General features: G+C 38.1%; 2 protein-coding genes across 2 annotated transcripts; both read right to left on the bottom strand.

Annotated features, from left to right (window-relative positions):
- Positions 1-943: 943 nt before the first annotated feature.
- LOC101307009 (60S ribosomal protein L13a-3-like) lies at positions 944-4,169 on the bottom strand. The gene is made up of 4 exons (XM_004298239.1): positions 4,021-4,169; positions 2,100-2,201; positions 1,901-1,988; positions 944-1,087 (listed from the first exon to the last, which is right to left on the bottom strand). Exons 1-4 carry the CDS (start codon positions 4,167-4,169, stop codon positions 944-946), a joined length of 483 nt encoding a protein of 160 aa, XP_004298287.1.
- Positions 4,170-7,622: 3,453 nt separating this feature from the next.
- LOC101298409 (60S ribosomal protein L13a-4-like) lies at positions 7,623-9,770 on the bottom strand. The gene is made up of 4 exons (XM_004297071.1): positions 9,412-9,770; positions 9,070-9,186; positions 8,871-8,958; positions 7,623-8,065 (listed from the first exon to the last, which is right to left on the bottom strand). Exons 1-4 carry the CDS (start codon positions 9,681-9,683, stop codon positions 7,922-7,924), a joined length of 621 nt encoding a protein of 206 aa, XP_004297119.1. The 5' UTR covers positions 9,684-9,770; the 3' UTR covers positions 7,623-7,921.
- Positions 9,771-11,704: the final 1,934 nt, after the last annotated feature.

Genomic DNA, 11,704 nt, shown 5'->3' on the forward strand with positions numbered 1-11,704 from the left:
AAAAATTAAATAATGAGAGGTCTAGAGAATAAATAAGATGTATAATGGGTAAATTATCAAATATATGTGAATAACATACTAAGGTTATGTTAGGAATTTAAAAGAGGTCTAGTGAGCAAATGCTTATAGTTAAAATTAAAAAGAGGTGTAAAGAGCATAAAAGGTATACTGAGCAAATTTAAAGGTCTCAATAGCCGCACTCTTATGTAGAATTGTATAGACATACCTATCCCTAATCTAGGTTCGTGTTGTTTGCTACTCTAGTTTTCCTCATCCAAAGTGAGTGTTGCTTTGAGAATATGAAGGGTAAAAAGAAAAATATTTCATTTTTTGAAGTTGCAGAAGACTAGACAAAACAATTTGGTATACCCTCTCTGAGATGGGTTTGTACCCAAATTCCATAAATTGGCTTCATATCTAAGGAGATAAAAATGGTGTAATATCTAACTTGCATACAACATGAAATCTAGCATCCTCCATTTGACAAATAATAGCAACAAATTTAACTGCTCGTGTGCATAAAAAACCCGGTCAAAGCAAGTTAAAATGGTCCAAACCGCAAAGTGAGAGAACAAAACAGACTGAAAAGAAGTGGAAAGATAAACATGTCCAATGATAAACAAAAACAAGCACTGTAAAATTCAGCCCAAGTGCATCAGGACAGAGGATTCGCCTAACATAACACTACAAATGACGCTAGGATATCAACTAAGCCGCATTCTATAGCATACCAAGATGGTTTTTAAAATGGGATCACGACATTAAGGAAAATCAAGAATGAAAATCCAATTGAATTGGAAAACAACTCCGCTAATTTATAAATAAGGTTGGCATACAAAATTACGACTATCTTTAACCATCAAACACAAAAATGAAGTATCATTAGGAAAACAATCTCCACTCAGTTCACAACATTTTCATCTTAAAGATAGATGTCCACTGCTCAATACTTTATAGGAGCAATTATCTCTAGGTGAGGACCAAGTTTCTCCTCAGCAACCTTCTCTGCTTTGACTCTCAGTTTGTTCAGCTGTTTCTTCCTCTCATATGCAATCTGAGACTGTTCCTTCCTCTTCTTCTCAAGCTCCTGCACATACAACATCAGTGAGCACAAGAAACTACTGAAAACATGAGACAGGCAACTAAACAATGAAACATCAATTTATCAACATAATCCAAGAAACAATAAATGGCTATTTTGTCTAAGCTACGGCATCCATGAGATCACACTGAATAACTCCTTACATACCATAACTTACTTCCTCATTCGAGATTACTCCAAAAAAGAAAAAAAGAGAAATGGAAGAAGTGGGGTTTTAGTTGATGTTTGCAAATAGGCAAATAGGATTCTGCTACAGAGGTATAAAGCATAACATGCAAGAGAAGGGTTTTAAAAAAATAGGGATCACGACTAAGCTCAAATGGTACTGTGAAAACATGAGAATACAATAAAGCAGAAGGATAGAAAGATAACTAATGACAACAGTAATTTTCAAAACTAAAAGTTGGTCTGTGGTGTTATCATCACTGGGCATCTTAGAAAAACAAATACATCAAGAATCTTTTATTCAAAAAAATGTCCAAGTATTGATGCAGATGAACAACGAAAAAAGGGACAAAGTATGGTAGATAAAGCATTCACAGTAGGTTACCACACCACAAGCAGATTGAAGCATTACGAGTGTATAAAGCATCAACATAAGAAACCTCGTGATGATGAATTTAGAAAGAATCATGCACATAATAACACAAGCATTACACAACAATTCATAAATGCAATGTCAAACGAATTGAACAATATGACTCAATAAAAAAAAGACCATTACTCTGACATAATTTAAATAACCGTAATTTCCAGAGATAAATTAGATATACTAAAGACTAAAGCAGCAATTCTTACCCTGATAGTGTCGTAGTGGATCCATCCAACCTCTGAGGAAAGCTTGCCCAACAAACAGTATTTGTGTACTGCTTGTAGCCTCAAGACCCTGTCAATTTTCACAGCACAAAAACAATAAACCATTAACCAACAGAAAACAGAACAAGCACAAACATTAAAAGAAAACCATCAACTCCCAAACGAAAGCGAAGAATCTCACTTGAGAGCATCAGGAATAACCATCCTCTTAATCTTGTCATAAGGAGGTGGAATTCCCTCATAGGCCTTCAGACGGGCAAGAGCGGCAGCTCCACGCTTGGGTCTTTTGTGGAATCATCCTACAAAAACAAAACAAAAAACCAAATCAAACTCTCACATTTCGTCCAGCCCGAACCGTTTTTGGAATTTGAGGAAGTGGGCTAAGGAGAGCGATTTAGGCTCACATTCATACTTGTTAATTTTATGATTTAAATTGGGATTAGAATTTAATGATATCCTTTGATCAGGACGTGAGGAGGTTCGAGCTGAAGAGACCTCGAATCGACATCAGACTTAGACCTAAATTTGTGAGTGGACGTTTATTTTAAATTAAATGCATGTGATGATTTCATATTTAATGATTGAGTTTAATTTATTGAATCTTAATTTGTGGAATAAATTTACTTTTATGAATTATTTATGCGAAGCATCTTTGGAAGTAAATATTCTTAATTTATTTGTTAACTTTGCTATTTGGAAAGTTACTGAAAATGAGATTTTCGGTGGAGTCGTATGCCTATTGCGTTCTTTTATAATTGGCAATTTTCTTTATTTTTGGAGAGTTACCGAAAATGAGATTTTCGGTGGATATGCATATTGGATATTTATGAGGATAGTATGTATATAAATGCTAGCTAGCCATACGTGTTTTTCCGCTATAATGAGGTGAAATTCCATTATGATGTGACGTGAGCGTGATACGCAAGCATCATAGCCCTAAATGAAAGTAGTAATTCATATAGGAGAAATGCACATATATACACTCGTCTTTTCCACCATAATGATGTAGTGTTTGAAATCTCATTATGGTGTGACGTGAGCGCGAGGCGCAAGTGTTGTAGCCTTGTGTGAATTTCTATCTTTCATAAAAATTCATACAAGGAGTATGACGACTGTAAATACATACATATATATTTTGGCTTGAGAGGCTCTATATTATAAAGTTTGGGAGACTAGTGAGGCTAGTTACGTTTTTGTTAATTTTTTTTAAGTTAAAAGTTTTTGAGCTTGTCGCATGCAACATAGCTTTTCTAAAGAGATTAAATTTGGGAAAACATAAAGACTTGTTTCTTTTAAACTTTATTTTTGTCCACTCACTTTAACGTTTTCAAATGTTTTCCCCTGGGCCCTTCAGTTTTAAATGCCCAATTCGCAGGATCGCATAGTTGAGGTCGGGCGTACATGGAGTTGAGGCATAGTTCATAATATGGCTTCCGCTTATTCATATATTCTGTTTTCTCTCTTCCCTATTAGAGTTGCTCTGAACCTAGGAATTGTTGGATATGGGATTAGTAAATAAATTGGGTGGTGTTGTGAATTTGGGGAGCACGAAGGCTCCAGGTGTTTAAGGTTGGATTTGCAATTTTAGTAATGTTTGCAGGTGCTTTTAGGAAGGGTTGTCTATTTTCAAGGGAGGTTATGCCAAATTTTTCGGTAAATTTTCCTTCGAGGTAGATCCTGCAGGATTTACCTCGGGTTTCAGGGTGAAATTCGTGGTGGGTCTTGACACGGCGGCTTGGAATCGATTAACTTCGGAGCAAAGAGATTTGAGTTTACTAAAAGAAAACTCAGCCCATGAATGTGACTATTTCGTCACTCAAGTAAAACACAAAATTTGGCCCAAAAAATTGGCGAAATTTTGACCCGCTAAATATTAAGAAGTTAGGTGACGAAGCCATGAACTTTCATCATCTAAGTGAACCAAAAATATTTCTACCATTTTCAAATTTTGGGACTTAGTTGACGAAATAACTATATTTCGGCGTCTTATTTTAATTTCAACACATTTATTTATTTTTCTTTGATATGAATAAAAGTGTTCATGTGGAACGATAGAAATTGTCATGGTTTTTCCCCACTCAGTCTCATTATGATCCTCGTACCTCACAAACTGAAAGTGAAGTGAAACGTATTCTCGAACTTCAGAAAGTAGTAGATACGATGTTTGACCTGAGATTGCGAAAGTGACAAGATCAAATATACCAGCTGTAAATGTACTTGCGCGGCATGTCCCTAACAAGGGCATGGCCATCCACGGGCATGGGACTACCGCCACCGACAGTGCCTCCCACGGTGGGGGGATGGAGGCCGTGGCTCCCCAAAGGAAAAAAGGGAGGCCACTTGGTTCGGTTGACACGCGTCTAAGAAAGAAACAAACCAACAAGGCACAACTCAATCTTTTGATCATCGATGTTGAGAATCATTCTCACGAGATCATCTATGATTACAGTTATATATGTCCATGAATTGATGTTAGAATCCATGGGGGACGCCTCAAGATCAATGTTAATATCAGAGAATATAAAGATCTTCATGTGTTATGATAACACTTATTAATTAATGAACCAGTCATCAACACACGTCGATGATGTATTTACTTATTTTGTGGCTCACGAAATCATTGAGCACGACGACATCGAACCACACTCCGTTGCAGAATGTCAATGCAGAGCAGATTGGCCTAAATGGAAAGATGCAATCCAGACAGAATTAGATTCTCTAGCAAAGAGATAGGTATTCGGCCCAGTAGTGCTAGCTCGCTCCACCGAGTGTAAAGCCTATAGGACATAAATGAGTCTTTGTTAGAAAGCGTAACGAGAAGAATAAAGTCCGCCTTGTGGCGCAAGGTTTCTCACAACACCTTGGGATTAATTACGAAAAGACTTACTCTTCGATCATGGATTTCATAACTTTCCGCTACTTAGTTAGTTTGGTAGTGTCCGAAAAACTTGACATGCAGCTCATGGTTATGGTTACTACATATCTCTATGAGGATCTAGATTCAGAGATATATATGAAAGTGCCCGATGGCATTACATTACCTCAATCAAGTGACTCTAAACCACAAAGTGCGTATGCTATAAGGTTGCAACGCTCACTTTACACATTAAAACAATCCGGACGAATGTGTTATACTCGTCTAAGTGACTACTTGATTAGGAAGGGATATAAAAACAATGAACTATGCCCGTGCGTGTTCATAAAGAAGACAAGTTCAGGATTTGCAATCATAGCCGTTTATGTAGATGACATGAACATTATCGGTACTCTTGTCGAAATCAAAGAGACCGCGGCTTATTTGAAATTTGAGTTTCAGATGAAAGATCTTGGGAAGACTCAATTTTGCCTAGGTCTTGAACTAAAGCACCGATCTTGTGGAATTCTCATCCACCAGTCTACATATGAACAAAGATGCTCAGGCGATTCAATGCATCATGTTAGCACTTCCATGATTGGTCGAAGTTTGGATACAAAGAAAGATCCATTCTGTCCGAAAGAAGACAACGAAGAGGTCTTGGGCGCAGAGATCCCATACCTTAGTGCAATAGGCGCATTATTGTACTTAACTCAATGCACTCGACCATACATTGCCTTCTCAGTCAACTTATTAGCTAGATTTAACTCAGCGCCAACCCAACGTCATTGGACCAGAGCCAAGAACATCTTTCGATATCTTAAAGGTACCATTGACTTAGGATTGTTCTTTCCCTACAATGATTCAAGAAGGACTGAAGATGGTTATGCGGCTCTTGGAAATCACAGCACCGACCCACGGAGAGGCCAAACCGCCACCATGAATGCCACCGGCATGACTGCCGGACACAGGTCCGACACCGTGCACGCCACCGCCGCCTTGTCCTATGCCAAAACACCCAACAATATGGTGGTAGGTTTCGCCGACGCCGGATATTTATCTGATCCACATGAAAGACGCGTACGTTCTCAAACTGGTTATGTGTTCATCATTGGGAATATAACGATATCTTGGAGATCTACAAAGCATACTCTCGTGGCGAAATTCTCAAATCATGCGAAGATTATTGCTCTACATGAAGCTATTCGAGTATATGTTTGGTTGAGATCAATCATTACACACATTAGAGGAACTAGTGGATTAAGTTCTACAACCTATGTTGCACGGACACGGACACTAACAGGGCAAAACTCGCCGACACGACAAAACTCAAAAATTGAATATCCGACACGATTTGGATACGGCAAATAAAATTATATATTTATTATTTTTAATAAATAAAAATATAAAATAAGTTCATTACATTACCAAAATAATGTTTTAAATTCAATTCATTGCATACCATAAGAAATAACATTAAAGAGAGTCAAATGCAAATGATAGAAGTGTATAATTAATAATATTAAAAGTACCAGACCTCTAACTTAAAACATAATATTAAAGAAAATCAAATTTACAGTAAATTGCTAACAAAACTTGGCAGTAGCTTGCTTTCAAAAGTGGATAATAGCTTTATTTAGGTTTTGGTTCCTTTTCTCTCTCTTTTTTTTCAATTAAAAAAAATTGATAAGTGATGATGTGGCGTGTTGGAGATTATTTAGAGAGTCAGTCAACGTGTCCGAAACGTGTCGGAAAACTCAACAGTTACTGACACGCCACATGGCGTGTTGGACACGTATTTTGCCGTGTCGGGAGCTGTGTTGGCGTGTCGGAGTGTCCGTGCAACATAGTCTACAACTGATAAACCTACATGCATTTATGAAGATAATGCAGTTTGTATTGAGCAAATGAAGTTAGGTCATGTCAAGGGTGATAAAACGAAGCATATTTCATCTAAGTCCTTCTACAACCAACAGCAACAGGCGTTTATTAACATTCAAGCGAACCAAGTAAAGACTGAAAGAATTTAATAAGTCTTTGCCTAAGTGTACGTACTTTTGAGAAACATGTGAAGAGTATAGGCGTGCGTCGGCTATCAAGTCTCTATGAATAATGTTCATATCAGGAGAGCATCATATGATTAAAGTTCTCAATGAAGTAGATTGGTGCATAGCACTCTTTTTCTCCTACGATCAAAGTTTAGTTTTTCTCCCATAAGGTTTTTTGTTCCTTGACGAGGCGACATATCAGCACCACCGGCATAGCGGCGTGCGGCACAAGGAGTGTTCTAAGATATTCCGTATTGGTCTAGGATATTTCATATGTGTGCCTTGGCCTTATGTCATCAGAATATGTGGTTAGAATATGACTATGTATTCTTTATCATTACCATATAAGTACTTTGTAATTTCTTATATAAAGGACTCCTATTAATAAACAAGACAACTCTTTTCACGATTCTCTCTACTCTATTCTCAAACCTCTCTTACTAGATTAATATACTTCATTTTTTTGAAGTTGTAGAAGAGTAGGCAAAAAAGATTTGTTATACCCTCCCTGAGATGGGTTTGTACCCAAATTCCATAAAATTTCATATCTAAGGAGATAAAAATGGTGTAATATCTAACTTGCATACATGATATTTAGCATCTTCCATTAGACAAATAATAGCAACAAACTTAACTGCTCGTGTGCAAAAAAACCCCGATCAAAGCAAGTTTAAATGGTCCAAACTGCAAAGTGCGAGACAACCCGAAAGAAGTACACCGAACGATGAATGAATTACTTTTTAAACTCAATAAACACTAGATCACAAATAAAGAACCAAACAGAAACAAGCACTGTAAAATTCGGCCCATGTGCATCAGGACAGAGGATTTGCATAACATATCACTACAAATGATCGGTAGGATATCAACAAAGCCGCATTCTATAGCATACCAAGATGGTGTTTAAAATGGGATCACAACATTTAGGAAAATCTAGAATGAACATCCAATTGAATTGGAAAACTCCACTAATTTATAAATAAGGCTGGCATACAAAATTACAACCATCTTTAACCATCAAACACAAAAATGAAGTATCATTAGGAAAACAATCTCCACTCAGTTCACAACATTTTCATCTTAAAGCAAGATGTTTACTGCTCAGTACTTGATAGGAGCAATTATCTTTAGGTGAGGACCAAGTTTCTCCTCAGCAACCTTCTCTGCTTTGACTCTCAGTTTGTTAAGCTGTTTCTTCCTCTCATATGCAATCTGAGACCTTTCCTTCCTCTTCTTCTCAAGCTCCTGCACATACAACATCAGTGAGCACAAGAAACTACTGAAAACATGACACAGGCAACTAAACAATGAAACATCAATTTATCAATATAAGCCAAGAAACAATAAATGGCTATTTCATCTAAGCTACGGCATCCATGAGATCACACTAAATAACTCCTTACATACCATAACATACTTCCTCATTCGAGATTATTCCCACAAAAAAGAGAAGTGGAAGAAGTGAAGTTTTAGTGGATGTTTGCAAATAGGAACATAGGATTCAGCTACTGAATTATAGAGCATAACATGCAAGAGAAGGGTTTTAAAAAAATAGGGATCACGACTAAGCTCAAATGGTACTGTGAAAACACGAGAAGGCAATAAAGCATATGGATAGAAGTTAACTAATGACACCAGTAATTTTCAAAACAAAAATTTGGTCTGTAGTGTTATCATCACTGGGCATTTAAGAGCAACAAATACATCAAGATTCTTTTATTCAAAAAATGTCCAAGTATTTATGCAGATGAACTACGAAAAGGGACAAAGTATGGTAGATAAAGCATTCAGAGTAGGTTACCACTCCACAAGCAGATTGAACATTATGAGAGTATGTATAAAGCATCAACATAAGAAACCTCGTGATAATAAATTTAGGAAGAATTATGCACATAATAACACAAGCATTACACAACACTTCATAAATGCAATGTCAAACAAATTGAAAAACATGACTCAATAAAAAAGACCATTACACTGAAATAATTTCAAGAGATAATGAACATAAATTAGATATACTAAAGACTAAAGCAGCTGCAACAATTCTTACCCTGATAGTGTCATAGTGGTTCCATCCAACCTCTGAGGAAAGCTTGCCCAACAAACAGTATTTGTGTCCTGCTTGTAGCCTCAAGACCCTGTCAATTTTCACAGCACAAAAACAATAAACCATTAACCAACAGAAAACAGAACAAGCACAAACATTAAAAGAAAACCATCAACTCCCAAACGAAAGCGAAGAATCTCACTTGAGAGCATCAGGAATAACCATCCTCTTAATCTTGTCATAAGGAGGTGGAATTCCCTCATAGGCCTTCAGACGGGCAAGAGCGGCAGCTCCACGCTTGGTCTTGTGTGGAATCATCCTACAAAAACAAAACAAAAAACCAAATCAAACTCTCACATTTTGTTCGAAACCAAATCCAAACATGACCTAACACAGCCAAATCAATCCATATAAGTATCAATATCGATTCCGCAACAATTAAAAACACACATCCTTTTACACTAAAAACTTAACCGAAAGACAGGCAAACCTGGCTAAACTAGAACCAGAAAAACCAGAGATAGAGAGTGAAACGACGACGTACCCACGGATGGTGCGCCAGAGGATCTTGGCAGGGGCGCGGAAGTGAATGGGGCCGTGAGAGGGCTTGGTGTTCATGCGCTTACGCAAGAAGCGCATGTACTTCATCTTTTGTCTCACAAGTCCACCGGAGATGCAGATCTCCTCGCAGCGAACGACGACCACCTTCTGGCCGTTCAGGAGCTCCTTGGCGATGATGGAAGCCAAGCGGCCGAGCATGTGGTGACGCGCGTCCACCACCACGCGCTTGGCGCAGATTCCTGACCCCGACACCATTGTTGAAGCAGCTCTCTAGTGCTCTCTCTAACCCTAAGCGGCTGCGGAGTTGAGAAATGGGGGACGAAGGCGTTAGGGTTTTGGGGTGGGTAAGACCGTAAGAGTGATGTTAAATACTGTAATGGGTTGAGTGCCGTCTGGGCTGCTTAATAGTGGAGGCCCATTCCAAGGCTATGTACTAGGATTTCGGGCTTCTGGCCCTCAAAGGTCGGACTTTTTTGTTTTACTAAAATGGGAACGGTTGTTAACATCAAGAAGAAAATGTTCAAATTCAAGTTTTTGTGGTCGAAGAAGATTTTCTCTTAAAGATTAATTGCGTTAATAATGCATGTGAAGTTTCTTGACGTCTCAAATCCCATGTTAGAGATGTACTTCATGTTGCTAGTAAGTTTGATAATATCAGCTTTGTTCATACCATCTGAGAAGCCAATTTATTGGCTAATGTGCATGCTCTTGCAAATCTCGAGCATGGTTTGCATTCTCTGAAGATTTTGGCTGGGTGCTCTTCCTTCTCAGGCTGCACAAGTTTTACATTTAGATACAATTAATATTGACTGCCCTAGAGACGTCTCATTGTAATCTTTTTTTCTAAAAACAAAAAACAAAAAATTCCATAAAATTTGTGCTTGTTATGGGGGATTATATAACCCTTTGTAGTTCCTTTAATAGTCATGCACTCATCAAGCGTAGGATTACACCATCAACAACAACAACAACACAACCTTCACTTCTCAAGAGAAGCAAATGTGAGGGTATTTTGACATCTTTTTTCCACCTTAGTTTTATACCAAGTTTTGAACTAATCAGCCAAGCAAACACCATGTCGAGAGCATCTATTGGAACTTTGATGCTTTTGTTTGAGCCCAATTAAGAATTTGGTCCAAGACTGGATTGAATAAGTCTTGGGCAACATTTAGGCCAATACCTTTGGCCCTAAAAATAGGCTCATTTGGGTTTTTAAGCCCTGAGGATAAAGATGAGCGAGGTGGATTCCTACAGGGACTGTAGCACCTCGTGGGATGGAAAAAGAATCTTAGTAGTTGATTCCGTGTCGGAGACTAGGAAGTCTAATAAGCGAAGGGTTAGTACTCATGACCTATGTGAGATCTACTTGTATAGCTAGACGCGCATCACCCAGTTACTTGGTTGGCAAGTAAAACGAAACCTTGTACAACTCAAGTAGTAGTAACCTACTTAGATTGCGAAAGATGCATCCTTATCAGATTATTATACGAACCACTATATAAAGAGGGTTCGGGGATCAGTTCACACACACAATCTCTCATACAAACACAGCAATTTACAAACCTCGACCTAGTCGAAACACTAACGCTAAAGCACTTCGCCTTAGCAAACCATTTACTTTCCTTGTATCTTTACTTTTCAAGCTCTTCGAAGTGTCATTTGGTTTTACTTTCCCTTTGGTAGCTCTGCTTGTTGTCTAACACGAGTATCGATTGAGTGGCAGAAGGCTACTAGTAAATCTTTGTCCTCGAGGTGACACCGACTTGTAACTCGCTCTCATGCTGATAGAAGCATAGGTGGTGCGCATTTCACTTACTACATTTCACGTCTGCGCGGTGACACGCCCTTATAATTTTCTTAGACTCGATCGTACTATCTTCCCCTGCTTGGAAGCATAGTCAAAACAGCTCTTTTTTCCAGCCACAACAACCTGCTTGTGATTTACACGACATTCTTCCTAAAAATTCCTTCTACTATCAAGGAATTTGCTGAAGATTATATTGAGAGGGTGAAGTGGATACACGAGTGTGGTGGGTCAAGCATCCTAATAAACTCCTTAATCAAATTGATTGCGACTATGCTCCCGTCTAGCCGCACTCAACAAACGCCGGTTAGGTGAAAGGCCTGCGTCAACCGTACGAGAATTGGTGAGGTCGTGTGAGGCGCGTTATAGGTTTAGGAGGACAATCACTTAAGAAGTTGTTCAAAAAGTTAGGTACAAGATTAATGATTAATAGAATGAACCTGCAAGGAAATAGTAAAGACAGAATAAACTA

This window comes from Fragaria vesca, linkage group LG4 (genome assembly GCF_000184155.1).
Source record: "Fragaria vesca subsp. vesca linkage group LG4, FraVesHawaii_1.0, whole genome shotgun sequence".
Lineage (NCBI taxonomy): Eukaryota > Viridiplantae > Streptophyta > Magnoliopsida > Rosales > Rosaceae > Fragaria > Fragaria vesca.

What these genes read in the sequence shown, in the direction of transcription:
- LOC101307009 (XM_004298239.1), bottom strand. Translation starts at nt 4,169, where the DNA reads ATGGCCATGCCCTTGTTAGGGACATGCCGCGCAAGTACATTTACAGCT. An exon ending in CTTCACTTTCAGTTTGTGAG is followed by an intron (nt 2,202 to 4,020) that starts GTACGAGGATCA and finishes ATTCCACAAAAG; the next exon opens with ACCCAAGCGTGGAGCTGCCG. An exon ending in GTTATTCCTGATGCTCTCAA is followed by an intron (nt 1,989 to 2,099) that starts GTGAGATTCTTC and finishes GAAAATTGACAG; the next exon opens with GGTCTTGAGGCTACAAGCAG.
- LOC101298409 (XM_004297071.1), bottom strand. Translation starts at nt 9,683, where the DNA reads ATGGTGTCGGGGTCAGGAATCTGCGCCAAGCGCGTGGTGGTGGACGCG. An exon ending in CTCTGGCGCACCATCCGTGG is followed by an intron (nt 9,187 to 9,411) that starts GTACGTCGTCGT and finishes TTGTTTTTGTAG; the next exon opens with GATGATTCCACACAAGACCA. An exon ending in ACCACTATGACACTATCAGG is followed by an intron (nt 8,066 to 8,870) that starts GTAAGAATTGTT and finishes TTGTATGTGCAG; the next exon opens with GAGCTTGAGAAGAAGAGGAA.